Source organism: Equus quagga, chromosome 14 (assembly GCF_021613505.1).
Source record: "Equus quagga isolate Etosha38 chromosome 14, UCLA_HA_Equagga_1.0, whole genome shotgun sequence".
In the NCBI taxonomy this organism is placed as follows: Eukaryota; Metazoa; Chordata; class Mammalia; order Perissodactyla; family Equidae; genus Equus; species Equus quagga.
Genome location: NC_060280.1, coordinates 11,686,974 through 11,713,727, shown reverse-complemented (window position 1 = coordinate 11,713,727; position 26,754 = coordinate 11,686,974). Strand labels below are relative to the sequence as shown.

Sequence of the window (26,754 nt, the reverse complement as noted above, 5' to 3'; positions counted from 1 at the left end):
TCAGCGTTCTAGGACCTGGGTGACCCCAGGGAGCTCAATTTCAAATTACTCTTAGAGACCGCGTGAAGAATATCATTGAAGAAAATTCAGTAACTTATTTGACTATTAGGATCAAAGACAAATATTCGGTAAAACAAAAACTTTTAAAAGAAAATCCAAATTGATCTTACGTGGCTCCAGTTTTGGAGATAGGGCAAGTATATTCTGCCTTGAGCATCCACATGTTTTCCAACTGAGATTCCCATATTTGCAGTTGGCTTTAAGAAGCAAATGGGGGGAGCAAAAGGGTAAGAATCCAAAATCCACAAACGAATTGGTATGTTATATGTATTACCTATTTGAGACAAAATAAACACATCTTCAAACAATAATGAAGCATACACATTATATTTATGGTACAGCGGGGTGGCATTTCAAGACATATAGTCAAGTTTACATATAAAGGATTTATGGAAATCAAGGCCTGTTTCCCCATTTTCATCCACATTCACATTGGAAACATGTTCCCATTAAAGTGCCACCAAAACATTTGAGGAAATTTAATTAAGACAATGGTCAGCTCATCCAATTCAATTCAATAAACATTTATAGGACCTACTGTGCCAGGAGTTTGGGATACAGCATCTTCTCTGTGTAACCTTTCTTGTTCTACCAGAACTATCTCATAGTTCTCATATCTCATAGCAGAGCTATCTCATCTTTCTTGAAAGATAGTGGACTATTTCTATTTTTATACTTATTCTGCATTGAAGTTATTTGCCTACATGTCTGTTTCTCTTTTTTACACTGTAAACTTCTAGAAAGGATAATGTATTATTCATTTCTACATCCCTACACCAAGTATAGTGCCTAACATACTTGCTGCTCAATAAAAGTGTCTTATATAAATAAGAATTAATGAATGAATAAACAAATGAAAAGATGAATGAATGAGCAAAGATGAATTTGATACTAGCTCTCAAGTTGCTCATTAATTGCAGACACTATAACATACAAGCTGCATTAAACATGTAGAACTTAGAGCTGAAAATGGCCCTAACAGTCACCTTGTCCAATGGTTCTTACATTTTAGTATACTGAGATAGGAACTTGAGTGTATGCTCTTCCAGTTGTAACCATGTATATCATGCCTTCCAAGAGCCAAAATCTCTGACTGCCTTGGTTGCCAGGAAGCCCAAAGCTAAACCTAATACAAGTGCAAAAACCTAACCTTAAACTAGAAATCTGATAAACTGCCTTAGCTGTTCTATTGTATCTCTTGATATTTCTTCCCACTTTCATAGTCTTATTGCATATGTCTTTCACTGTACTTAAGAACAAGGCTGCTCAGGAGCAAGAACGCCTAGGTTCAAATCCTAGTTCAACATATTACTAGCTACATGATTTTAGGCAAGTTACTTACCTTCTCTGCCCCTTAATTTCCTCCTCTATAAAATGGGAATAATAATAGCATAGGGTTGTTGTGAGAATGAAATGAACGGACGTAAAATGCTTAGAACAGTACATGACATAGTAAATACCATAAAAAAAATTGGCAATTTTTGCAATTACCTCAAATACATTTTGGAAATAGACCAGGTAAAAATAAAAATAGTTTTCTTTTCCACTGCAATCCTTTTCTTACTAAGGAAATTCTCCTTTCACTGAAAGCTACTTTTTTCATCTTGCTCCTCCTCCCCTAAAGTACAATGATACTCAGCCCTGCCTAAACATTAGAAAAACTTAAGGAACTCTGAAACATACTAATACCCAGGCCACGCCCCCAAAGTTTCTGATTCAGTGGGATGGGGTGTGGACAACACTTTTTTAAAAGCTTCCCATGTTATTCTAATGTGCAGCTAGAAGTGAAAATCAGTACCTTACAGAAATGTCTTAATACCTGAGGTCTACTATTTTATATCAGCAGTTCTCAGAACGATATTCCTTTTCTACTTTCATCTAAGTATTTTTTTTTTTCCTTTTTCTCCCCAAAGTCCCCCAGTACATAGTTGTGTATTCTTCGTTGTGGGTCCTTCTAGTTGTGGCATGTGGGACGCTGCCTCAGCGTGGTTTGACGAGCAGTGCCATGTCTGCGCCCAGGATTCGAACCTACGAAACACTGGGCCGCCTGCAGCGGAGCGCACGAACTTAACCACTCAGTCACGGGGCCAACCCCTCATCTAAGTATTTTTTAAAACTTTTTTTATTGAGGTATAATCGACACATAACATAATATTAGTTTCAGGTATACAACACAATTAATTCAATATTTGTATATATTGCAAAATGATCACCACAATAAGTCTAGTTAACATCTGTTACCATACATAGTGTGTAAGTATTTACAATATGAGTATGGCATAGCTGTTGGGCCATAGATAATGCTATGATCATAGCACCACAGTGACCGACTGACCGGTACTGAAACACACCATCAAATTCCTCCAGAAGTTACTGTGTCTAATGTTATATACTCTAGACCAGTGTTTTTCAAACGTTAGTCACAACAAATGGGTCACGAAATTAATTTAGTGGGCTGCAAACAATAATATTTTAAAATGGAATTGAATAGAAAATAGAAGGTATTACAGGTAGTATGGTATTTCAGTTATATAGATACCCACACACACACACACACACACATATATATGATAGCTATGTATGTGTATAAAAGTATTTCTTATTCCAGGTCACAGTCACAAAGCCACTGTTCTAGGTCATGCAAATTTTTTTGTTTCATAATATAGCTGGAGTGGTGGTCCAAATCTTGATGGAGCCACTTTTTGTATTAATCACTACACATTAAAGAAAAGGAAAGAAATATCTATTGAAGGTACTATCAAGGATCTGCTGCCTCCATCACTGCCCCTCCCCAGCAGCGTTCATGCGTTTTAATAGCCCGTGCCTGACAAAGCACCTGGTGAGCCTGAATCCTGGTCTAACCGGTAAGATTTCAATACTGGTGTGCTCTATTCTCTTCTTCCTTCCTTCTTTCTCATTCTTTTCTGTCAGCAAATGCCCTCCCTCCTACCAGACCCATTTAGCTTTCAGTAATTCATTACCAAAGAGTCAGAACTCCCCAGATTTAAAGTAATTACATCATAAGAATATAACTTGTTAGCTGTACATAAAGTTTAGATAGGTATCATCTTATTAAGATGGTACACATCTCTAAAGAATGGGTGGATGATGGATGAAGAAAAAGTGTAATCACAACACTGACACAATTTTGGAGGGATGATAATCCAGAAAATTCTGCAGGTATACACAGGGAAATATCAACAAGAAGATTCATCTGGGGAATAGGACTGGCTGGAAGGTTAGATATAAGTGTAACCTCATCTCTTCTCAATTGTTTAAATTTTTTAGCATGAGTGTGTATTATTATTACACCAACAAACTAGTAACTAAAAGAAATATATGCAGACAAATAATAATGGCCAAGATTTCTTAAGCACTTACTATGTGCCAGGCACTAGGCCAAGAGCTTTACTTATAAGTAATTCATTTAATCCTCACAATTCTAGAGTTAGGCTCTATCATTGGCCCATTTTTCAGATAAGAAAGATAATACATTCTGACCTTCTGATCAGCAGGAAATAACTAGTGTGCAGCACACTGAGTTGATATAATTCTAGTCAAAAGTAAAGAAAAAAAGTGTCTGCAAAAAAAAAAAAAAGGTATTGTAGGTACCACTACTACCATGGCAGACCCAGCATAAGAAGCAAGGACATAACTCCACAGATCTAAGAGAGGCAGAGTGCCAACGAAGGGCATCTTACTGGTGGTATTAACTTTTATGCCCTCCTGTTATCTCCCCACACTGTCTTAGAAACTGAAATGCTACTAAGCAATGATTCATTTAAATTCATAAGCTCCTCTGCTAATATGCAGCTACCCTTGAAATCACTGGAGTGGGTAAGTACTGTGAGTAAAATCAATCAATAATTCAAGGGAGTGGGTAACAATTCTCTCTCCCTTTCCAACATCTAACCATAATAAATGCAGAAAACAAGTAATGGGGACCAGGTCTGAGTAAAGTTCTCTAGGCAGCCAGAAAACAGTCTGAGAGTTTGGCAGTAGAGGAGCAAAGAAGGAAAATCAAACTCAACTCTGTGCGTGTTCTGCCTTCCTCACTGCAATTGCTGCAGAGCCCGATGCTGCCTACTTTCATCTGCAACCATATTCCTATGAGTAAAAACCAAACTGAATTCCTATGCATATCCTGTGCCAAAGGAGGTGACACAGTGAGACACAAACAGAGGCAGAACAAAACACAAGGGCACCTCTGGCAATAAGTCATCACAGGGAGGAAGAAATTAAGGAAGGTTTCTAACAGTCTAGGAACTACCATAAGGAAGCGCCTACTTTGAAAAAAGTCCCCCCAAATATAGCTTCTTGGTGTCTTTTGGGCAATGTATTCCCATCATACAGTGCTGAATCCTTTGTAAGAGACAGCAAACTCCACTGTTCTCCCCGACTTGGTTTCCAAATCCTCCTCAGTCCTTGTGCCGTGCACCCCCTCTTCCAAATGCCCAGTAAGTTCACTTATTCCTAAGCCCTCCAGTCAGTAATCAATAAACTAATCAATCAGTCAACAAAGATTTACCAAGCATCTTCTATAAACACAGCACTGTATATGAGTAGTTTGGGATGTTATCCCTCCTGGAATTACTTGTATTTTAAAAGAGAAATGAGTTTTTAACTGTGGAATTTCAGGTACCACTTCAGGGAAATCCATTGGAACCACTGGTGTTCTTCAAATCACATTATGTGAGTAGTCTCCTACGACAGCCATCTGAAAGGTTAGTCCCGTTGAGTGTTAGAGGCAGTAGGTCTGGATAAATAGGAAGATCTAAGTACAGGGAAGTTAGTGATTTTTTTCTTTTTGGGTAAACACAGCAATTTGAACCTGCCAGGCCACCTGAAAATATGCTGCTTACTTTGAGCTTTAATCACCCCTATGTTTTAAAATTTTCCTACTGGAGTTTGAAGTTCCAGCCTGATCCCAGCTGTGTGCCCCTAGGTAAATCACTTGACCAGGCTAAGATTCAGCTCACTTATAGAATGGGGATAATGCCACATCACTCAGAGGGAGAAGACACTGAGGTAATGGAGAAAAAGGTGGGATGCCCGCAGGATGCTGTGGAGAGCAGAGACAACTCGCCACCAGAGCAGGCCTGTCTGCCTGGCTCTCCTCTGCATCCCAGCCCCTGGCAGAGTAGTGGGCACACAGTTGACACTCAATAAATAAACATGCGTTGAACTGAACTGAATTTGCGATATTAACCTAGGCCTTCCTTGACCAGGACAGCATTCTGCTATATCCAATAAGGTTCTGTATAGATCACATACATGTGAAAACACTTTGAGAGTGCTATGGCACTAAACAAATGTAAGTTCTTATTAAACTGCTCTTTCAGAAAATTCCCACATCTTCTCAACTTCCATACTTACCATGATACATCACAGGAACAGTGCCAGTGAAATTCAGCAGGTCTTTCTGGGAACTATCTTTGAAAACTGGAAGAAAAAAAAAGGCCCCAAAATGTGCAATCAGAAGTAGGAAGAACTGTATTAAAGTGCATGCGTGTATACAAACACATACAGAAACACACATAACTTCTAAATACCAGCATCTAGGAATCAGTAAATGTGTTGATGAAGGGAAATGACCAGATGCTGTTTTCTTACAAACCAGAGAGGGTACCTGAAAGAACACAGAACTTTGATACTGAAACCCCAAGTTCTAGGCCTGCTTTCTCCACTTAGAGGCCTGTGACTTTTGGTTAATCTCTTTGACCTTCAGTTTCATCATCTATAAAACAAAGATGATAAGACTGCACCATAAAATTGTCATAAGGATCAAATGAGATAATGTGAAAGCACTTAGTAAAAAGTAAAGGATTATAAAATGTGGGCACATTGTTGAGTAATTGTCACATGTAACAAATCAGTCATAATCACTTTCAGAAATCAGATTATAACTTTTATAATCAGAAAAAATGTTAGCTTTATTTTTTAAAGTGACCTTTTAGAAAGATCAGTAATTATCTTCTTTGGTTCCTCTAACTCCATTATTGTCAGCCTTCTTTCAACCTTCACATCCCTGAAATTTCAACTTACCAATCAATAAGTGGGACACACTGGTGGAGAATTAATGTCCTAATCTCTGAACTGAATACAGAAAACACTACCTCTGGTTTCAAACTATCCAGCTGCCTTGGAATGTAGTCCTTTCGGAACCTCAGTAACTATACTATTTAGGCAGTGGAAGAAAAAGTTCTAAATAGATTTGATGACCTATTAGAAAGGGAAAAGAGAAAATCAGGCTGACAGAAAACCCAAGGCCAAGAGTGTACAGAAGCACAACTGTTCATCTTGAACTATTTGAGTGAAAGGGGACAAAGGGTGAAGGGATCTCTGCAGCAAAAACTAAAATGGAACGAGGAGCGGAACAGGGATTGTTACTCCAGAACACAGAAAAACCTAGAAATGTGGCAGAGAAACTAGAGGTGTAAATATTCATTGTCCAATCAAATTATTCAAAAGCCAAAACAGAAGTGATTAGAATACGTGACTATCATTGTCTTCAATAACAAAACGTACATTGACAGTATTATTGTTGCAGGTTTAATGGCACTTTAGCTCACTTTCTCTAGATGAGGAAATGAGAATAAGAATTAACTGGTACAATAAAGCTTTAAATCTATATGATGAAGACAGATATTGTGAAAGAACAAGCCATATTCAAGCAGAGGGCAAGACGGACATGCGTACAAACCCCAACTCCATCCCTAACCAGCTATGTAATCGTGAGCAAGGTATTTACACTCTCTGAGCCTCAGCTTCTTTATCTGAAAAATGAAAATGATAATACCTACATCACAGTTTGGGTTGTAAAACATGTAAGATAACATAGATAAACATTTGGAAACATATCTGGCATTCAATAAATAGTAGCTGCTATCTCCCCAATCCGGGCATTTACGTAGCACCAGTTAACTAGGTGCTAATCAACAGAGGCAGTCACTGATGGGCCAGAATCGAATCATTTCTTCCACATAAAAAATTAGCTATTCCTAAGAAATACTTCAATAATTTCTCAAAATTTCTAATATATAAATCTGCATTAGATAAGTTTTCTTAACCCAAATGAATTCAAATATAAAACATATCCATTAGAATAAAGAAGTTTTTCAAAACTGTATATTTTGACTAATTCATGGGTCCTGAAATCAATTTAGTGAATCTCAACTAGCATTTGTTTTTAAACGGAGTGGAATGGAACAGAAGTGAAAATGCCAGCGTGTACACAGCATTTTAGCTATGTGTACATGGGGTCATGATGTAAAATGTATTTCCAAGTGTGTGTTGTGTTCAGAAATTTTTGAAAAATCGTAAAGCAAAATCTCTCTTAGGTAATCAGACCCTCTATAGTATTAAGTGAACACAATTAAAACTTGGTTATCAATAATTTAGAATCAGTCATGTATGTGGTAGGCAGAACAATGGCCTCCAAAGATGTCCAATACTCTCATCCTTGGAATCTGTGTGTATGGTACCCCACTCAGCAAAGAGGCCTTTTAGATGCAATTAAGGTGAGGACCCTGAGATGGGGATTATCCTGTATTATTGGTGTGGGCCTAATCTAATCACATTGGTCCTTAAAGGAAGAGAATGTTTTCTCTGGAGATTTGACTTCAGAAGGATGGTCAGAGAGATGCAACAATGCCAGCTTTGAAGATGAAGGAGACCACCAGCCAAGAATGTGGGTAACCTTTAGAAATGGAGAAAGGAAAGGAAACAGATTCTCTCCCAGAACCTCCACAAAGGAGCTACGACCTGCCAACATCTCAATTTTAGCTCAGACTTCTCATCTGCAGAGGCCTGTGATGGACTTCCAGCCTACAGAACTGTAACAGTAAATCTCTGTTGGTTTAAAACACTAAGTTTCCACTAATCTGTTACAGCAGCAACGGAAAACTAATATAGTATAAATTGTATGAACTTAAACTTCCTCAGAAACTGCAGGTCACAAATGTAGCTCAAAATCAGGGGACAAAAGACAGAAATGAGAAACTAAAATTTTGTAACTCTCCAAGAACAAATAATTAATAGGTTAAATAATGTAGCAAAAACCAGAGGATACGATTCTTACCATAGGTGTCCATGGAATATCTGAAATGTGGGAAAAACATATTTACATTCTTTAGTTCTTCCATAGTTAGATCCCTGAACTTGTACTGAAAAGAGAAAAAACAAGCATGGAATAACAATGAAGCTATAAGCAACAGATCAATTACAATTAACATTTACTGAACACTCATTCAGTGCTAGGCCCTGGGCTCAGTTTACAAACATGAATAGTATTTGATCAATCCTTTCAATAATGGCCCTATGAAGTAGGGCTTAGATGAGATGGGGCTTCCCACTGCTCTGCTTTACAGAAGATGAAAATGAAAGCTAGAGAATCGAAATAACTTGCTGAGTTAGATAGCAAGTAATAAAGCCAGAGCTCAAACCCAGGACCTGGATCTTTACCACTAAATCACATGGTCTCCAAATACCTCCTTAAAAATTGGGCAGGATATACGAGCCCTGCCACCCCTGTCCCAGATCCAACTCTCATTCTTGAATACCTCACTCTCTTGAGGCAGCTTGCATAGCCCCTCCAACCCTCCTGGTACTGTATCCTGGGTTTCAAAGGGAGAACAGAGAGCAGGCAAGGTTTGCAGTCAGGCTGCAGGAACCGCCTCCTCATCCAGCCAGGTGCACTCCCAGGAATGCTGCTTTGGTTGCCCTGTGGGCAAAATCACTTCACTTCTTTGAACTTATTTTCTCATTTGCAAAGAGAAATAATACCCACCTCCTAGATGTGTGCTGAAGATCAAATGAAAGAAAACAAAGCATGTTAAGAGTCTATTACCATTCTGTGAAGTGAAGTTAGAAAACAACTGCATTTATAGTAGCATCAAAGAGAATAAATTACTTAGGAATAAATTCAACGAGATGCTAAACTTAGACTCTAAAAACTACAAAACATTGTTGAAAGAAATTAAAGTAGACCTAAATAAACAGAAAGACATCCCTTTTTGATAGATTAGAAAACTTAATATTGTTAAGATGGCAGTACTCCCCAACAGATTTGACAATCCATAATCTTTATCCAAATCACAGCTAGCCTTTTTTGTTTGTTTGTAAAAATGTACAAACTGATCTTAAAATCCATATGGAAATCCAAAAGCCCCAGAATAGTCAAAATAATGCTGAAAAAGAACAAAAAAGTTGGAGGATTCATACTATAATCCAAAGAGAGGCTATAATAAAGAAGACGGTAAGAAGTGTGGAAGAGGATGTGGAGAAATCAGAACCCTCATATACCTATACCACGGCTGGAGATCGAATGCTGCAGCTGCTTTGGAAAGAGTCTGGCAGTTCTTCAAAAGATTAAACACAGGTTGCCGTATGACCCAGCAATTCCACTCTGAGGTATGTACCCAAGAAAAATGAAAACACATCCACACAAACGCTTGTACGCCACTGTTCATAGCAGCATTACTATGAGAGCCAAAAAGTAAAAACAATCCAAATGTCCATCAAATGTTGAATGAATAAATGTGATATATCCATAAAATGGAATATTCAGCCATAAAAATGAATAAAGAACTGATACATACTAAAACATGAATGAACCCTGAAAACATTACGCTAAGTGAAAGAAGCCAGACACAAAAGGCCACATATTATATGATCTGTATATCAAACATCCAGAACAGGCGAATCCATAGAAACGGGAAGTAGATTAGTGGGTGCCTAGGACTGGGGGAGATTGGGAGAAAGCGGGGAATGACTGCTAACAGATCCTGTTTCCTCTCTCTGAGCCTTAAGTTTTTCATCTGCAAAGAGATGCAACTGTACTGCCTACCAACTTCAACAGGTGTGTATGAGGATCTCATGATTAACACGTAAAGGTGAGATATTAAACAACAGTAAGCACAGGCAGGAAATGATGAACTGACACAAAGCATATCTAAGTTACAGAAAGGCCTCGGAGAAGAGCTGTCTACTATTCACCTTAAAGTCTAGAATGGCGCAGAAAATTAGAGGGAAAGGGGAAGGTCATTTTAAGATGGGAAAGAGTTTGGCAGAAGAAAAAGTCTACGATTATTAACAACTTGAGGGCAGGAATCATCTCTTCATCTTTGTGTCTCCCCACAGGTCTTCGCACAGAGTACGCCCTCAATAAATGCAGGCTGAGAGGATGGGAGTCAGCAAAGCGGCAGATCAAGATGAGTGGAGCGGGTATAGAAAGCAATTATGATCCAGAGGACTGAGCACCAAAACTAAGTTGTCCCCTGGAATATACACTTATTAGGAACAAACACAATTTTCGTTTTGTTTTCTACTTAATATTATAAGCCATCTTCTACATACCCAACATCCTGTGAGAATGGGATATTAATGGCTGCACCGGGACATAGACCAGAACTGATTTAACTGCAAAAGTGCTAGAGAAGTTTGTCAAAGAGGGCAAAAGCACTCTTCCTTAGGGCTTGAAAACCCAAATGTCACTGCCAGTCAAATATGTGGTTTGCCTTTCTGACATGTAAACAAAAAAGACCTATTTTATCTGTCCTGAAAAAAAATTCATGTCATTTTCACTATATATGAAAGACTCTTCGTAATGTAATATTAAGGCGTATAATCCATTACTGCTCCTATACCAACCAAGAAAAGTCTGCATAACATTCTCTAAGGAAACGGGCCTCAGACAATGCCACGTGCTTAAAGGGTGCAGCATGTCACTAAGAAGAAAATTGGCCCATGAGATTCGAAAACTAAAGCAATTACACCCTCATAAAGATTAGTTAAGACTGAAAATCTGGGAAGCTACTAAAATTTTAATTTTATCTGCTATACTACAGTATGTTTATTTAGTAGACCAGTATTTATGAACATCAAGAGTACTCTTTTAGGAGCCAGGCCTGGTGGCCTAGTGGTTAAGTTCAGTGTGCTCCACGTTAGAGGCCTGGGCTCGGTTCCTAGGTGCAGACCTGCACTGCTCTGTTAGTGGCCATGCTGTGCTGCTGACCCACATACTAAAAAAAAAAATAAAGGAAGACTGGCACGGAAGTTAGTTCAGAACAAATCTTCCTCAGCAAAAAAAAAAAAAAAAAAAAAAGAGTACTCCTCTATGACATTGCTCAAATGTAGGACACATTGAGGAATACTCTGTGGTACAATTTCATTAAAAAAATTTTTAGGGGCCAGCCCCATGGCCTGGGGGTTAAGTGTGGTGTGCTCTGCTTCAGCAGCCCAAGTTCGCTTCCTGGCATGGACCTACACCACTTGTCAGCAGCCAGGCCGTGGTGGTGACCCACATACAAAATAGAGTTAGTTCAGGGTGAATCTTCCTCAAGCAAAAAGAGGAAGACTGGCAACAGATGTTAGCTCAGGATGAATCTCCCTCAGCAAAAAAAAATTTTAGCAGGAAGGCATGGCTACTCACGGATTGAGCACACAGTCATTTCACTGTTTCCTCTTTTGTTTTTTTAAAAATGATTATTCAGAGGCTGGCAATGAGACCGAGTGGTTAAGTTTGGGTGCGCCAATTTGGCGGCCCAGGGTTTGCTGGTTTGAATCCTGGACGTGGACCTCCACACCACTCAAGCCATGCTGTGGCAGCATCACACATAGAAGAACTAGAATGACCTACGACTAGGATATACAATTATGTACTGGGACTTTGGGGAGAAAAAAAAAGAGGAAGATTGGCAACAGATGTTAGCTCAGGGCCAATCTTCCCCACCAAAAAAAAAAAAAAACACACATAGATTATTAAAAAGAAATTAAGTGGTGAGACAGAAAACAAAGGCCACTGCGCTCTACAAGATGATGTGGACACAGAAAGGGAGGTGTACAGGAGCATGAAGAGGTCACCTCCCAATCTCCATGGGGACAGAACTGGAACACCTGGCCTCGGCATGACACATACTTTCAAATTAAAAATAAAATAAAATAAAATATAAATGATTATTCACACCTTTTGTCCAATTTTCTATTGGTTTTAACACTGATTTGCAGGCATGCTAATTTATATATTCTGGATACCAATTCTTTGTCAGTTATGTTACAAAATTCTTCTCTCAGTTTGTATTTTGCCTCTTCTCTCTCTTCATGGTGTCTTTGGTACACAGAGGTTCCCAACTGGGATGTAGTCAAATTCAGTAGGCTCTTCTTTGAGTATTTTACATCAAGTTCAAAACCGTCTGCATACTCTGAGGCCATAAAGATTCTTCCCTACATTTATCTCTATATGTCTTCAAGTTTGTCTCCTACATCTAAATATTTAATCCACAGGGAATTTGTAAGTTTGGTAAGAGGCAGGGATCCAATTTCATTTTGTTCCCATGTGGATAATCCTTTGTCCCTGCATTCTCCTTTCTGTAGTTACCTGAACCGCCTCTTCCGTTTTATATCGAATTTCCAAACCCGTGATGAAGATTCTAAGCCGTCTGGTCTGTTCCGCTGGTTAATCTGTCCATCCCACACCAATCCCACACCAAACCTTAATTAGCAGTCTTGACATCGGGTAGAGCAAGACCCCATACCTACTCTTCTTCTGTAAGATTATTCTTGACCCTCTGCCCTTCCAAATGAATTTTAGAATCAGTTTGAAAAGATCCCAAAATAACCTGTTAGAATTGTAACTGAAACTGCTTTCATCAATTTGGAGAAGGCTGATATGTTCACACCCATGAAGTTGGGATATTTCTTTAGGTTGTAATATTTATTAAGTTTTATTTATTTTCAATAAGACTTTTCACTTTCTCCATACAGTTGCTTGATTTTAAGGTACTGTTCACTTCACAAATGTTTCAGCACTATTTCTAGACATTAAGTTGTTATATTATTTGCCTGGTGCAAGGGCTAAGGAACTTCAGAAATATTTGCTGGACTGACTTGTTTCTAACCGGTTTCCTTAATTTACACATCCAACAAATGTTTATTAAGCACCTATGTGCCAGACTCTCCTGATGATAAAAAAAAATTCCTGGCCCACTCGGTGGCATAGTGGTTAAGTTCACCCATGCTTCACTGGCCCCGGGGTTCACTGGTTCGGACCCCAGGCGGACCTACCCACAGCTTATCAAGCCATGTTGCAGCAGGCATCCCACATATATCATAGAGAAAGATGGGCGAGGATGCTACCAATACCACACTAAATCTTAATTACTCAGCAAAAAGAGGCGAATTGGCCATGGATGTTAGCTCAGGGATAATCATCCTCAAAAAAAAAAAATGTCCTCTACTATTTTACTCCCACCCTTGAGAAAACCATTGTCTCTCTTTTGTCTTTTTCCTTCACTCCAGCTCCACCAAAATGATGAAGGTTTTTTACTACTCTCTTTCTTTTCTCCTCTCCACTTTAACAATTCTTCCCACTAGACAAATACATCATGCTCCTCTCATTAAAAAACTGGATAGAGTGGTTCTTTTAATTTCATGTCCTCTGAAGAGGAGACGAAAGGTATAACTCTAAGCATGATGATACTCCTCTTCCTACAAGATCTACACCTGTCCCAGCAGATAAAATCTTTCAAATCAAATCTATAAACAACTTCAATCACGAGGCTTCAAAACCTCGCACAGGTTTGCCAACTGCCCCAACGAAGAAAGACACAGGCAAAACCAACCAACATGGCGTAACTGGATGGTTTTCGCATGGGGAACCCCCAAGAACCACTTAACTAGGAAACTGGTGAAAAACAGGGTTGCCTCGGTCTATACAGTGGTGGGGAAACAGAGCGCTGGGAATAACAGGTGCTCGTCATGCCCTAGACAGGTTAGGTCAGACTTCTGGGTCAGCCCTCCCACTCAACACTTCAACATTAAGCGATCTCTTCTGGGACTTCAAGACCTGCCTTCACCCCTAAACCTACTCGGGCCTTTCATGCACTGCACAGTTATTTAGCACCTCGGTTGTTGTCGGGCGCAGCGCTAAGGGAAGGAAAGACAACAGCACCGTCCCCGCCGTCAGAGTTCACCGCATGAGTAAGGTCTGTAAATCAATAATTACTCCACAGTGTGATAACCAATATTTCTGAAAGCAAGCCGAGAGACGGAGGGAGTGACATCTGAGTTGAGTCCTACAAAAGATGAGCGTTGCTAGTCAAGGAAACAAGGGGCAGGCCATTTCAGCAGCGACAAAGGCGTGGTTAAGGGGACAGGCGAGCCGTTTGAGACCAAGAGAAGCTGGTGGCGTGAGAAGGGCTCACCCGGGTGGAGGTCAGGGGGCCTCGGCGCTGCGGGCGCAGCCAGAACCCCGGCCTCGGTGGGGAGGGGCCCGCGGCCGCTCCCCGCGCCGGCTCCAGGCCAGCCCGCCTCGGCTCCGAGCCCCAGGACGAGCCGGGGACACGCCTGGAGGAGCCCCCGGCCAGGGATGGAGACGCCGCGCAGACCCCGGGGCCCAGACCCGGCCCGGCGGGCGGCCCGCACCTTGCCAAGCAGCCGCCTCAGACCCTCGCAGTCGAACTCCATCTCCAGGTCCCCGCCAGGCGCCGCGCACCCAGTCCTCCGACCTTCTTCCGCGCCCGTCGCCGGACGGAGGCCGCCGAGGACCAAAGCTTCCCGAGCGGCCCAAGGCCCCGCCCCTGCCCTGACTGGAACGTCAACCCGCGGTCAACGCCCCCGGCTCCGCGGCGGCTCCGCCTGGGCTGCGACCGCCCCTCCCGCGGGAGCGCCGAGCGCCGTCGGAAACGCGCCAGCGCCGAGGGACCCGTGACCCAGCTTGCGTGAAGGAAACTTGGGGACATCAGTGAAGACTAGGAAGGACCCGAGGAGAAGCGGTAAAGGAGGTGGAAGCAAGTCGCGCTGTTCTGGAAGAGAGTTTCTAGAAGGACGTGTTGAATTCAGCAGAGTATCGTGAAAGATCAAGACTGAAAATTGTAGCTGAATTTAGGAAGGAAGAGGTAATGCAACTTCAAAAGCAAAATTTCAGGGAGCCAGAAAGGGAAAGCGGAGTCAGGAGGAGCCTGGTCAGAGATCTGGAAGATAAGACAGCTCTGTGAAGGTGGTGCAGCATGCATGGGGCAGGGCTTGCCCCTTTTTTTTTTTTTAAGGGGGGAGGGGCGTCATAACCATGTTGGAGAAAAAAGCCAGAAAAAGAGTTTGAAAACAAGAGAGGAGGTGGGTTGGTGGATAAGGTCATCTTGAGAAGGAAAGTGAAGAGATGCAATTTGCTGACTTTGTTTGGTCTCCTTGACTTGTGACTTACCTGCATTGTATCTGGCTTGAGCCAGTGGGCCTAAAAAGCCGCAGGAGCTGGATATTGTAACCATCAAGAGGTTGGGGCAGAAGGGTGATTGTCTTTATAGGACAGGGCAGGCATGCATGACTCAATTTGGAGAAGAAAATGAAAGGCTAGAAGGAGCATTTATTCATTCAACAAACTTTTGTTGAGCATTGACTATTTGCTAATTTTCTAGGTCTGAGGATATAGCAGTGAACAAAATAGAAAAAAAATCAACTGTCCTAAGGCTATCATTCTTTTTTTTTCTTTTTAAAGATTGGCCCTGAGCTAACATCTGTTGCCAATCTTTTTTTCTCTTCTTCTCCCCAAAGCCCCCCAGTACACAGTTGTATATTCTAGTTGTAGGTCCTTCTGGTTGTGCTCTGTGGGACGCTGCCTCCACATGGCTTGATGAGCCGTGCTAGGTCTGCGCCCAGGATCCAAACGGGCCAAACCCTGGACCGCTGAAGTGGAGCGCATGAACTTAACCACTCGGCCACGCGGCTGGCCCCGTGTCATTCTTTTATTAGTAGGAGGAGAGCAAAACAATAAATGTAATAAATAAGTAAATCAGACCGCATGTTAGAAGGTGATTAAATATTGTGGGGGATAAATTTTTAAAAGGCAGGATAAGAAGATCAGGGTAGGTCTCCTTGGAAGGTGAGAGAGTAAGTGTTCCATTTTGGAAGGCATTCAAAGCAAAGTCCTAAGCTAGGCGTGTGCTAGGGGAAGCTCGAAACAGCAAAGACGCCAGTGTGGCTGGAGTAGAATGCAGAGATGAAGAAGCAGAAGTAGGCTAAGTCAGAGAAGAAAGGCGGGACCACGGATGCTTTGGGACAGTGGTTCCGCCAGTGCAGGCCCCAGATTTACAGCCTCAGCATCACCGGACACTTGTTAGAAATACAGATTCTAAGACCCCACCCGAGACTTAAGAATCAGAAACTCTAGGGGTGGGGTTGAACAATCTGTTTAAACAAACCTGGGTGATTCTAATGTGTGATAAAGCGTGGGAACCACCGCAAGAGCTTTGTAGACACCCGGAGACCATCAGGAACACGCGCACGCTTTAACAAGTTCAGTTGATTACTCCTGCAGTGAGGGAGCAGATGCTGTGGAGAACCTCGGGACAGCTCAGTAAGTGTGTTAGAAAGGTCCTGTTAATAGGTTTAGGTTTCGAGCTTTGGGTGACTTGGAGGAGGGTTTAAGGAAGCGAAGCTTCTCTTTGGATTGAGTGCCATCAGAAATCAGGGACAATTCTATGATTGGTGTCAACCTACAAAAATAGGATCCAGTTTAAGAGGAAAAATGTTTAGTTGAGGTCAAAGAATTGCAATTCGGGGAGCACAGAGTGAGGTAGAAGCCCAAAGAGTGTCCCGCTAGGGAGTAAGTCAGGGGCTTTTAAAGGCAGAGAAGGGAGGTTGTGTCACAAAGGATTTTGATTGGAGTTGGAGGCAGAGAGCTAGGCTTGGCTAAACATTGATTGACTACTGATTCTATCTTCAGAAAGTCCACAATCCTCAGTCTTTGTGATCAGGGTGTCCTTTCTCCTGCTGACTTCTCGAACGGTTGCTTGTAAAACAATTGCCATTTTGCCCAGTCCGATGTTCAGGAGAGCAAGGCAGTTTCTCTAGAAAGGCGGCTCCGACTCCATTTTAAAATGGCTCCACTGTAGTTAGTTTTGACATTGGGTATCTCAATAAATATTACCAATAAGATGGACGAACTAGAATGAGGATAAAGCTGTCATTGATAAAGCAGCAGTCACTCATATTAATAGAAAGAAGAGGATGTTTGGTATTTCGTGGGTTGCGTAGTGACCTTCTTTTTGTCTCTGCTTGGACAAAACTATGATGTGGCCTTGTCTCATTTCGTCATGGTCTGAGTGAGGCTGTCTGATGTTGGTGTTCTGTAAGGTTGTTATATCCAACAGGAGAAGAACACAGCCTAGCCGTGAGTGCCCGGTCAGCTTCTAACAACACTGAGACCTCGGTGGGTCAGACCAGTTCCCTGATGTCAGGGGCTGCTTTTTTCTTTCTTAGGCTTTTACTCTGAAAGAGGCAGCCACTGAAAGGTTTTGAAGAGAGGAGTGATGTGATCTGACTGAGTTTTAAAAAACTAAGTCTGACTGCCCTGTTGTGAAGAGACTGTAATGTGGAGCAGGCGTGGAAGCCAGGAGACAAGGCAGGAGGTGAGAAGACTGAAGGAGAAGAGGCCTTTTGGGAGCACTTCAGCCAGATCTGACAAACCTGAGAAACAGCAGAACTTCCTGGGGCAAGAAGATCTAACATATCCTGTTAGAAATCCATTAGTCAAGGAAAAGATACCAAGTTAGAAGTGAGGCCTGAGCAAGCTTTTTCAGTCTTTTATGGAAGAGGCCTTCCGTCCAAACCACCAGGTCTCTCCTGGTTTAGTCACTATGAGTGAATTATAGGCACTATGAACACTTTATGCCTGCTCTGTGTGTGTGTGTGTGTGTGTGTGTGTGTGTGTGTGTGTGTGTAGCTTTCATTTCCTGTGTGGAGAGAAATGCATTGCTAAGAATTTTATGTGCTTTATCACGGTTAATCTTCACAAAACTCTGTGACCTAGATAGAATTAGTACCTCAATTCTACTGATGAGGAAACTGAGGTTTAGTGTGGTATTACCTGTTTCCTTGTTTCTGAGATCCTGTTGAATAAGTGATGCATTACAACATTTAGGGGGAGAAAAGATTACAAAATTAAATATACATACCAATGTTAACATTTATACCTATGTGAAAAGCACTTAAATGTGAAAAAGTGTGCGCCTTAAAATAGAGGATATATGGGATGATTGGCTCCATTTTACAGATAGGGAAACCAAGACTCAGACAGGTAAAATTATTGCAGAAGGTGATGTCAGAGGCCAGGTTCCTAATTTGTGCATTATGCCGCCTCTCACTGCGTGTGAAATTGTGATGAAATTTTGTGATGAATAGTCTCTAGGAAGCTGGAATTCTGTGCCTATTGGTACTTAGTCATAAGAGGCAGACTGTGTAGTACCAACATGGGCTGACGGCCGGTATGATCGCCCTCATCTCCTGAAACTGGCGCTATTCGATCCTGTCATCTAACCAGGCTGAAACATTCCCTCTTCGCCAGGCACACTGCGTCTTCCTGGCTTCATGCCTTAGTGCCTGCCTGGGATATTATATTGTACCAGGGTACCTGCCTACCTCCATCTCCACCCCTTTCTACCCCAAAGACTGTGAGGCCCTGGCAGATAGCGGTCAAGTCTCATTCATTTCTATATTCCCAGTGCCTAGCATGCTTGAATTTATGCACGACTCTGTTCTTCTAATATTTGGTAAACCAGATAGAAAGAGGCCTTCAATAGAAAGTTTGCTAAACGAATGCAAGCGTAAGGTGACCAAAGCCATAGTGGGAAGATGATATAGTGTACTAGTTCTCAGCCTTATTTGAGTTTCAGATTTTAAAAAAAAATCTGTTGAAAGATATTGACCTGTTCCAGAAAAATGTACATGCCAATATATACAGTCTATTTTGTGTCCGATTTCAGGAATGTTCATAGATCCACTGAAGCCCATCCCTGGACCATAGTTGAAAAAAGTGAAATGTAGTTGGTGGGAGCATAATTTGCTATAACCTTTGGCTAGAGTAATCTGACACACCTTTGAACTCCATAACCCCACTTTTGGAAATTTGTCTTACAGACATAAAGTACCCAGGATATGTGTACAAAGGTGTTAATTACATTAAAAGGGAAAAAAAAGTCCCCAAACTAAGAAATGAGAAAGAGTGTATTCTGACTCTTTGTTTGCAGCTTGAGAAAAGACATGAGACTGGCTTGTTTAAGATTAGAATTTTTTTCTTGGTGCTCTGCTTTTGGTCTCTGTTTACACTCTTTGTTTTCATAGTTATTGGTCTTATCAGACATATCGTTGGTATTCTAAATATCAGACAGATATATCCTTCTCATTTACTTCTTTTTTCCCCCATTTTTTTATTGTGGTGAAATACACATAACATGCAATTTACCATCTTAGCCATTTTTCAGCAGTGTGCAGTTCGGTGGCATTAAATACATTCATATTGTTGGACAACCATCACTACCATCCATCTCCGTAACTCTTTTCATCTTGTAAAAGTGAAACTCTGTACCCATTAAACAAAAACTGCCTATTCTCCCCTCTCTCCTGCCCCTGGCAACCACTGTTCTACTTTCCGTCTCTATGATTTGACTACTCTCAGTACCTCATCAATGGACTAGAATAGAGAGCCCAGAAGTAAACCCTCAAATATATGATCAAATGATTTTTGACAAGAGTGCCAAGACCATTCAATGGGGAAAGGATAGTCTTTTCAACAAATGGTGCTGGGAAAGCTGGATATTCACGTGCAAGAATGAAGTTGGACCCTTACCTAACACCATATACAAAATTTAACTCAAAATGGATCAAAGGCCTTAGTGTAAGATATAAAACTCTTAGAAGAAAGCATAGGAAAAAAGCTTCACAACATCGGATTTGGCAGTGATTTCTTGGACATGACATCAAAGGCATAGGCAGCAAAAGAAAAAATAGACAAATTGGACCTCATGAAAATTTTAAAATTTTGTGCATCAAAAGACAGTATCATTTACTTCTTAGATGTATGGAGCTTGTGTTCTTGTTCACTGACAGCATATGCTGCATCTCAGACCATCCTTCCACAAACATCCTTTCTTTTTATGGCCATGTTTTTATGACCTTGTAAAATAAACTACCATCTTTTCTTCCTTAAACTAATTCTTTTTTATAAGGATTTCATATAGCCTCTCCATTTTTTTTTAAAGATTTTATTTTTCCTTTCTCTCCCCAAAACCCCCCAGTACATAGTTGTATATTTTTAGTTGTGAGTCCTTCTAATTGTGGCATGTGGGATGCCACCTCAGCATGGCCTGATGAGCGATGCCATGTCCGCGCCCAGGATCCAAGCCTACGAAACCCTGGGCCACCGAAGCGGAGCGTGCAAACTTAACCTCTCGGCCACGGTGCTGGCCCCAGCCTCTCCATTTTTATCCACTGTCTTAACTGTCATACCCTTTTATCCTCTTGCTGCTTCTCTGGTTAACAAATTGGCAGTGCTCAAGAGAAATTTATCTAAGAAATTTTGTTTTCAACAATCACAGCATTATTTATCATGGGAAAAAAATGGGAAAAAATCTGAATGAACATTGTGCCAGTTATTAATGTAGTGCCTTTCAGCTCCAAATCCACCGTTCATTGCTTGCTCTGCTGTAATGGAGCTGGACTTTGTAAGCGTTTCTCCCTTGCTGGTGGGCACAATATTAAGTTTTGTCAATAGAGGACCTTGAGGGGATACTGCAGAGAAGGGACTTCTCTTCCTAGTTCCAGTGTGCTTTTCTTCTTCTTGGTCCTGCTGTGCGGCTGACAGTGGCACATGTGGGGCTATCGAGTGGTGTGCACCCCTCTTGAGTTCCAGTGGCCCCTCTGTGGACTGCTTCCCGTTGAGTTTCAATCTCCACTCCTGCCACTGAAACAGGTTGCCAGTGAGTTCTACCAGCACGCACAGGGCGGCTTCCCAGGATGTTCTCCTGGCTTACCCCCAGAGGGTGGGTTCTCAGTGAGGATCAGTAAACTTCACAGAACCCCCTCTGGAGACTTCCTGGCAAATTCCACCAGCGCCTCAGAGGGTGGTTCCCTCCTCATCAGGTCTGGCCTGCGGCAGCTCATTGGATTTCTCTACCATCCAGTTGGTCATGGCCAGTACTTCTCTAGCAAGTTTTGGATCTCAGGCCCGAGGGAGGGGCCTCTTCCAAGTTTGTTCTTTCCTTGGGTGCTTTGCCTCAGCCCTAGAGTTGGTGCCTGCTCCCTATATGTGCTTTTCCTGTAATCTGTAGACCTTTCTACCACTTGCGTAGTTAATCTCTTGTATCTAGTTAGTAATTCTCTTTATTAAACTGTCTCTGTTCAGATTACTGTGTGGTTTCTTTCTCCTGACTAGATCTTGACTGATATATCCTTCATTAGGAGAAAGATGAAATAAACCTAGAGTATTATGCAGGAATTAAAAAAGAATAAATTAGACTTCTGCTTCTGCCTATGAAGGATCATTTGCTACAGGAGTTGCCTTCTCTCCATAAACAAATAGAAAATTTTGCAAAATTTATGAAATAATTGTTTTCAGATCTTGTACAAGAGGCAGCACAAGATGGTGAAACTTTGAAAGGGAACAAAGGCGATGAGCCTTACAATTGCCCCAGCCTACTGCCTGGGGAAGTTTTCAGAGTGCAGCACAGAAGAGGGTTAATCAAATGACTACTAGTCTGGAGAACAGAGGAGGCCAGAGTGCCAGGAGTTTGCAGGATGGAGTCCTGAGAAGAGGGCGTTCCACAGAGCAAGAACTCGAGATCTCCCTGGGGGCCTTTGTACAGAGTCTCTGACTCAGTTCTGTCTGTGAAATTAAAACTCCATGAGCTGGGATAAGAACCGCCCAGAAACAGTGGGCCTGACACTTCTTGGAGCTCCCCAAATGGCTGGGAGTTGCGGAAAATTCCACAGATTGGAAAGACCTAATACAATAGGCCTCAGAGAGAGTGCTCAGAAGGATCCTGTCTCTGTCGTGGGAGTAATTGTCCCTCCAGTGAAGACTGCTCTTGGCCCACCCTAACAGAGCTTAAAGCAAGCCTCAGAGGAGTCTAACTGATCCCACGTAGTTTAACATAGTTTAGTTTTCCAGAAGAAAATCCTACAGCAAAATCTGGCACTCAACACTGTAAAACTCATCATGTCGAATATCCAGCCAGAAGTTACCAGGCATTCAAAGAAGCGGGAAGGTATCACCCACAACAGAAAATCAACCAAGGAAACAGCCCCATAAATGACAGAGATGATAGGGTTGCAGACAGTCCTTAAAGTGTTTATTATCAGTCTCATAAATATGCTCAAGGATGGGAAGGAAAGCTTGAACATGATGTGGAGAAAAATGAAAGATAAAATGAGAAAGACAGATATTGAACTTCTAGAGATGAAAAATACAACATCAAATGAAAAAGACACCGGGATTAACAGAAGGTTAGACACTATGGGGGAAGGATGAGTTAACTTGAAAAAGACAGCAGTGGAAACTACCCAAAATGAAACACAAGGAAAAACAAAGACTGAAAAAATGAACAGAACACTAGCAAGCTGTGGGACACGTCACTGGTCTAGTACATGTAATGGAGATGGGAGGAGGGGAAAGGAGCACAGAAAAAATATTTGAAGAAATAATAGCCAAACATTTTTCTAATTTAATGAAAGCCATGAACCAACAGATCCAAGAAGCTCATCGAACCCCAGGTAGAAGAAACACGCAGAAAATTACACAAAGCCACATCAAAGTAAAATTGCGGAAAACAAGTGAGAAAGAGAAAAATTTTTGAGCAAGCACTTACCATATGATCCAGCAATCCCCATTCTGGGTGTTCACCCTAGAGAAATTCAAACATGTGTTCACACAAAAAGCTGTACACAAATATTTATAACATGTGTTCATAATAGCCCCAAACTGGAAACACACCCAAGTGTTCTTTGACAGCTAAATTGGTAAACTGGTCTGTCCATACAATGGAATACTATTCAATAAAACAGAACAAACTTCTAGATGACATAGGTGAAGCTCAAACGCGTTATGCTAAGTGAAAGAAGCTTATGACTCCATTTATATGAAGTTCTAGAAAACGCAAAAGCAGATCAGTGGTTTTCAAGGGGAGGCGATTGATTGCAAAGGGACAGACACGGGGGACTTTTCTTTGAGATGATCAAAATTTTTTCTATCCTGATTGTGGTGGTAGTTACAAGATCAACTCATTTTTCAAAATTCATCAACTCTACACTAAAAATGAGTGAATTTTATCATATGTAATTTATACCTCAATAAAGCTTATTGTTAAAAACAGAAGAATGTGTTTAGATTTTTTATCAGTTGACCCAGTAGGATGTCCATGATGTATTGTTACAGGAGAAAAGCAGGTTGCATAGTAGCAGAGGTAGTATGATTGCCTGTAATAAAACAACACTGGGGAAAACCCTCTGTACCCCTCTGTGTGTGTACTGACGTTTGCAAGCTCATGGAGAGGTCTCTGGCAGAGGATACACACCAGCTTGGTAGCATTGGTTACATCGTGGGGATGGGAATTGAGGCGAGAAGGAGGAGGAGACTCTTAGGTTTTTCTGTGTACATCTTTGGATGGTTTCATGTTTTACAATGAGCATGTATTATTTTTATAATTTAAAAAATAAAGGGGATATCAAAATAATAAATAGGGAGATGTGTATTTAGAAAGAACTCTGGTGGAGGGAGGGGTCCACTGTCTTAGGGCAGGGAGGTCAAAGGGATTGAGATGAGGTCATTAAACTGGACAAAAAGGAGACCTCTGGTGACTTCTGAGAGCGTCTCAATAATGGGGTGGGGGCCAGAAGTCAGAATGTGATGCATGGAAGAAAGGTGTAGATTGGGAAGGAAGACTCTGAGTGTGGACCTCTTGTTTAGGAAGTTTGGTCATAAAAGGAAATGAAGAAACAGGACAGTTAGGAAGGGAGCCACAGCATCACTTGGAGGTTTTTGTGAGGAGAGGACAAGGATACTTGCGGCTTCTTGAAGGCCAAGAAAAGAGAAGCAGTGGAGAGGAGCTGACCAAAGGTGTTGAAGAATGGTATAAGACAGTGGTGAGAAAGCCCTTGAGATGGGAGGGGAGGGGTTGCAGGGACGCAAATAAGGAGATGTCTCCTTTCTCTAGGATTCAGTTGGTTTAATTCACAGCTATCATAGACCCAGCAACACACCTCTCGCAATCCCTGTCTCTAGTCTAACGAGCCCGGCTTCCTAACAGGCAGCTGGGCCCTGAGTCCTGGCCCTGACCCGCAGCATCAGCTGTGAGACCTAGTGCAGGTCACTTAGGCTCTCTAAGCCTCAGTTTCCTCGTTAGTAAAATGGGTTTGATAATCGTACCTACCTCATATTGTCACTGTGAGATAATGCATACAAAGAGCTTAGTTTGCTGCTCAGCTACTGGTCTCAGGGCAGTATCTCTGACATATCGTCAGTCTGGGCCATGTGACCAGTGACGTCACAATGCCCCACTAGATTCCAACTGTTCCACTAGGGAGTTTCGGATCCTTTGGAGCGAAGGACTGGAAGTGACATGCGAGACCTACCAACGGAGGGTTTCATGAGTACTCCTTCGCCGAGATCTTGGTGAATAGTGTTTCACTGTGCAATTGTGTCTTAGAAATTGTTTTGCTTGTTGTCATGATTGTGCTTGGCTGGATGCTTTTTGTTGGACTTGCATGTTACATGGGCACATTTCCGGAGTTCTTGGTAAGTAATGACCCTGCCTGTAAGTCCCTGGTAGTCAGTCCTGGCTCTGACTAACCCTCCCACCTGGGGTTTCTGACCGAATGGGAAAAATAGTTGAGGTCTCACCATTAATTAGAGGTTAGGATGCGAGGGGAACAAACTTAGTTTCCCAGGCTACTTCCCATCCCACTGGGACATCTTTAAGTCTCTTCTCTCTCCCTCTCTGCACCCTTGGGTACATAAAATCACTTGTTTCAAAGCATTTGAATTTATAAGGAGTCTGCTGGAGACAGTGCCTGACTTGTGGATTTCAGGCCAGGTGGTTTGGTGGTGGCTGGTAGGAAAGGGAATAGGGGCGTTGGTGGGACGTTTGAGCAGCCCACCCAGTCCCATACAGAGGCAGTTACCTATCAGGCCAACGAGTGGAGCCCCCTCTGCCTTTACATGTCTTTCTGACTCAGCCGCCAACTCTGAAGTGGAAAGAGAGGTGGCCTGTTCGGGAGAGCAAGGCACGACTGAGGAGCCGGGCTGTGGATGAAGATCTGCAACTGTGAGTGGGTGGTCAGGTCTGTTGGGCCTTCCTTTCCAGAGAATTTGGTAGCCCCCTGAAATCTCAGTGGAGAGCTTATATTCCTCTGGAAAATGTAATAAACTGTGGAAGGGGAAATGATTTAGGTTATATGGTGGGGAAAGAGAATTTGGGGAGCATTGCTGAGGACAACAGTTCAAAGATTTGTTAATAACCACACCTCATAGGTATCCTTTTTTTGACTATTGGCATCTATTAACTTATTTTCTCCTCGCAAACTGGAATAAATTTGACCAGCATTTTTAACGCCCCTTTGGCAGATCCTGAAACTGGAGTTAACATGAATCTGAGTTCAGGTCCTAACTTTGCAACTTACTAGCTATGTGACCTTGGGAAAGTTTCATCTCCCTGAACCCGTTTCTTCATCTGTATAATGGAGATGTCTCAATATCTTACTATTTTTGTGAGGGTTACATTTGAGAATTCATGTAAAGCATTTAATGCAAAGTTTGACAATTAGCATTTCGTGAACCTTAACTTGACAACTAAGCTAAAGGTATACCAACTCGTTTGTGAAGCCGGGAAGCAAGCATAGACCTCTGGACTTGTTAGGCTCTCACACTTGTCTCACTAGACCAGCCTGCCGATGGGAACCATTAATAGCGGTATCCTTTTAGCAAACCATCTCCTGGGTGTCTCACGTCCCACCCCATTTCATTCAGACGTGTTTCTTCAAAGATGTTCCCATTGTTAAAGAAACTTTACTCTGAGAGTTTTAGTCATACACCGGTTACAGGAGCAGGTTTCCTGGAAACAACTTGAAGGCAGGGCTATCAAGACTCAGCCCCAGATATACTAAGAACAAGGCATGATGGCTGTTCTTTTTCTCCATCTGCTCCCCAATTTTAATGAGAGTATTGGCCTAACACAGTCAGACGTCTCTGTGGGAAGGTGGATGGATGGAGACGCTGGGGACTTGTTTAGCTGAGCCACTGCCACACTGATCCTGCCCAGACCACTGAAACTACTCTGTGCCTCAGTTTCTCCAGCAGTGAAATGAGCATAACTGCCCATCTTCCTTCTCTTTCCTTCCCAGGGAAGTTGTGAGGAAGCTTACCCTGCCCAATAAGGGTTTAGCTGTGCCATTTCACAAAATACAAGATTTTTCTTCTTTGCATATCCTAACAATAGTATGTAAAGTAATTGCTCATAGCATACCTAGCCAATTAATCCTCCCAATTAATCCAGGATGTTTTTTGTTTTGGTTTGGTTTGTTTTTTGCATATCAATGTTTTTTGCAACTGATTGCACAAAGCCAATGGTGAAAATTTTGGCAGATGTGAATTAATAAAGATATGGTGGCAACTAGATCCTAACCACATAGAGTCACAAGAGAACAGGGCCCTTCCGATAAGGGTTCTTTAGCCCCAGCACCCCTGGCATCCTGGTCACCTGTGCCGTAGCTCCTCACTCTGACTGGTCTCCAAGGTCACAGGAGCTGATGTCACAATTGCTGTCTGAGCTCTGCCCCCTAAAATTGCCATGGCAAGCCATTTCAGCTCAGACTGGACCACGAAGCCCCTCAGCCAGGAGCTGTCATGCTGGTCCCCCCACCATCTGGTCTTGA

General features: G+C 42.0%; 1 protein-coding gene across 2 annotated transcripts in view; it reads right to left on the bottom strand.

Annotated features, from left to right (window-relative positions):
- Positions 1-14,612, bottom strand: part of UEVLD (UEV and lactate/malate dehyrogenase domains) — a 47,898-nt gene extending 33,286 nt beyond the window's left edge. The window contains exons 1-4 of one of the 2 annotated variants that reach the window (XM_046685258.1): positions 14,482-14,612; positions 8,141-8,225; positions 5,437-5,502; positions 171-334 (exon numbers count right to left, since the gene is read on the bottom strand). In XM_046685258.1, coding sequence (XP_046541214.1) covers positions 171-334; positions 5,437-5,502; positions 8,141-8,225; positions 14,482-14,523 — 357 coding nt within the window. In that variant the 5' untranslated portion in view covers positions 14,524-14,612. Of the gene's footprint in view, positions 1-170; positions 335-5,436; positions 5,503-8,140; positions 8,226-14,481 lie in introns of those variants that run through there. The other variant, XM_046685260.1, reaches the window with a different exon arrangement.
- Positions 14,613-26,754: the final 12,142 nt, after the last annotated feature.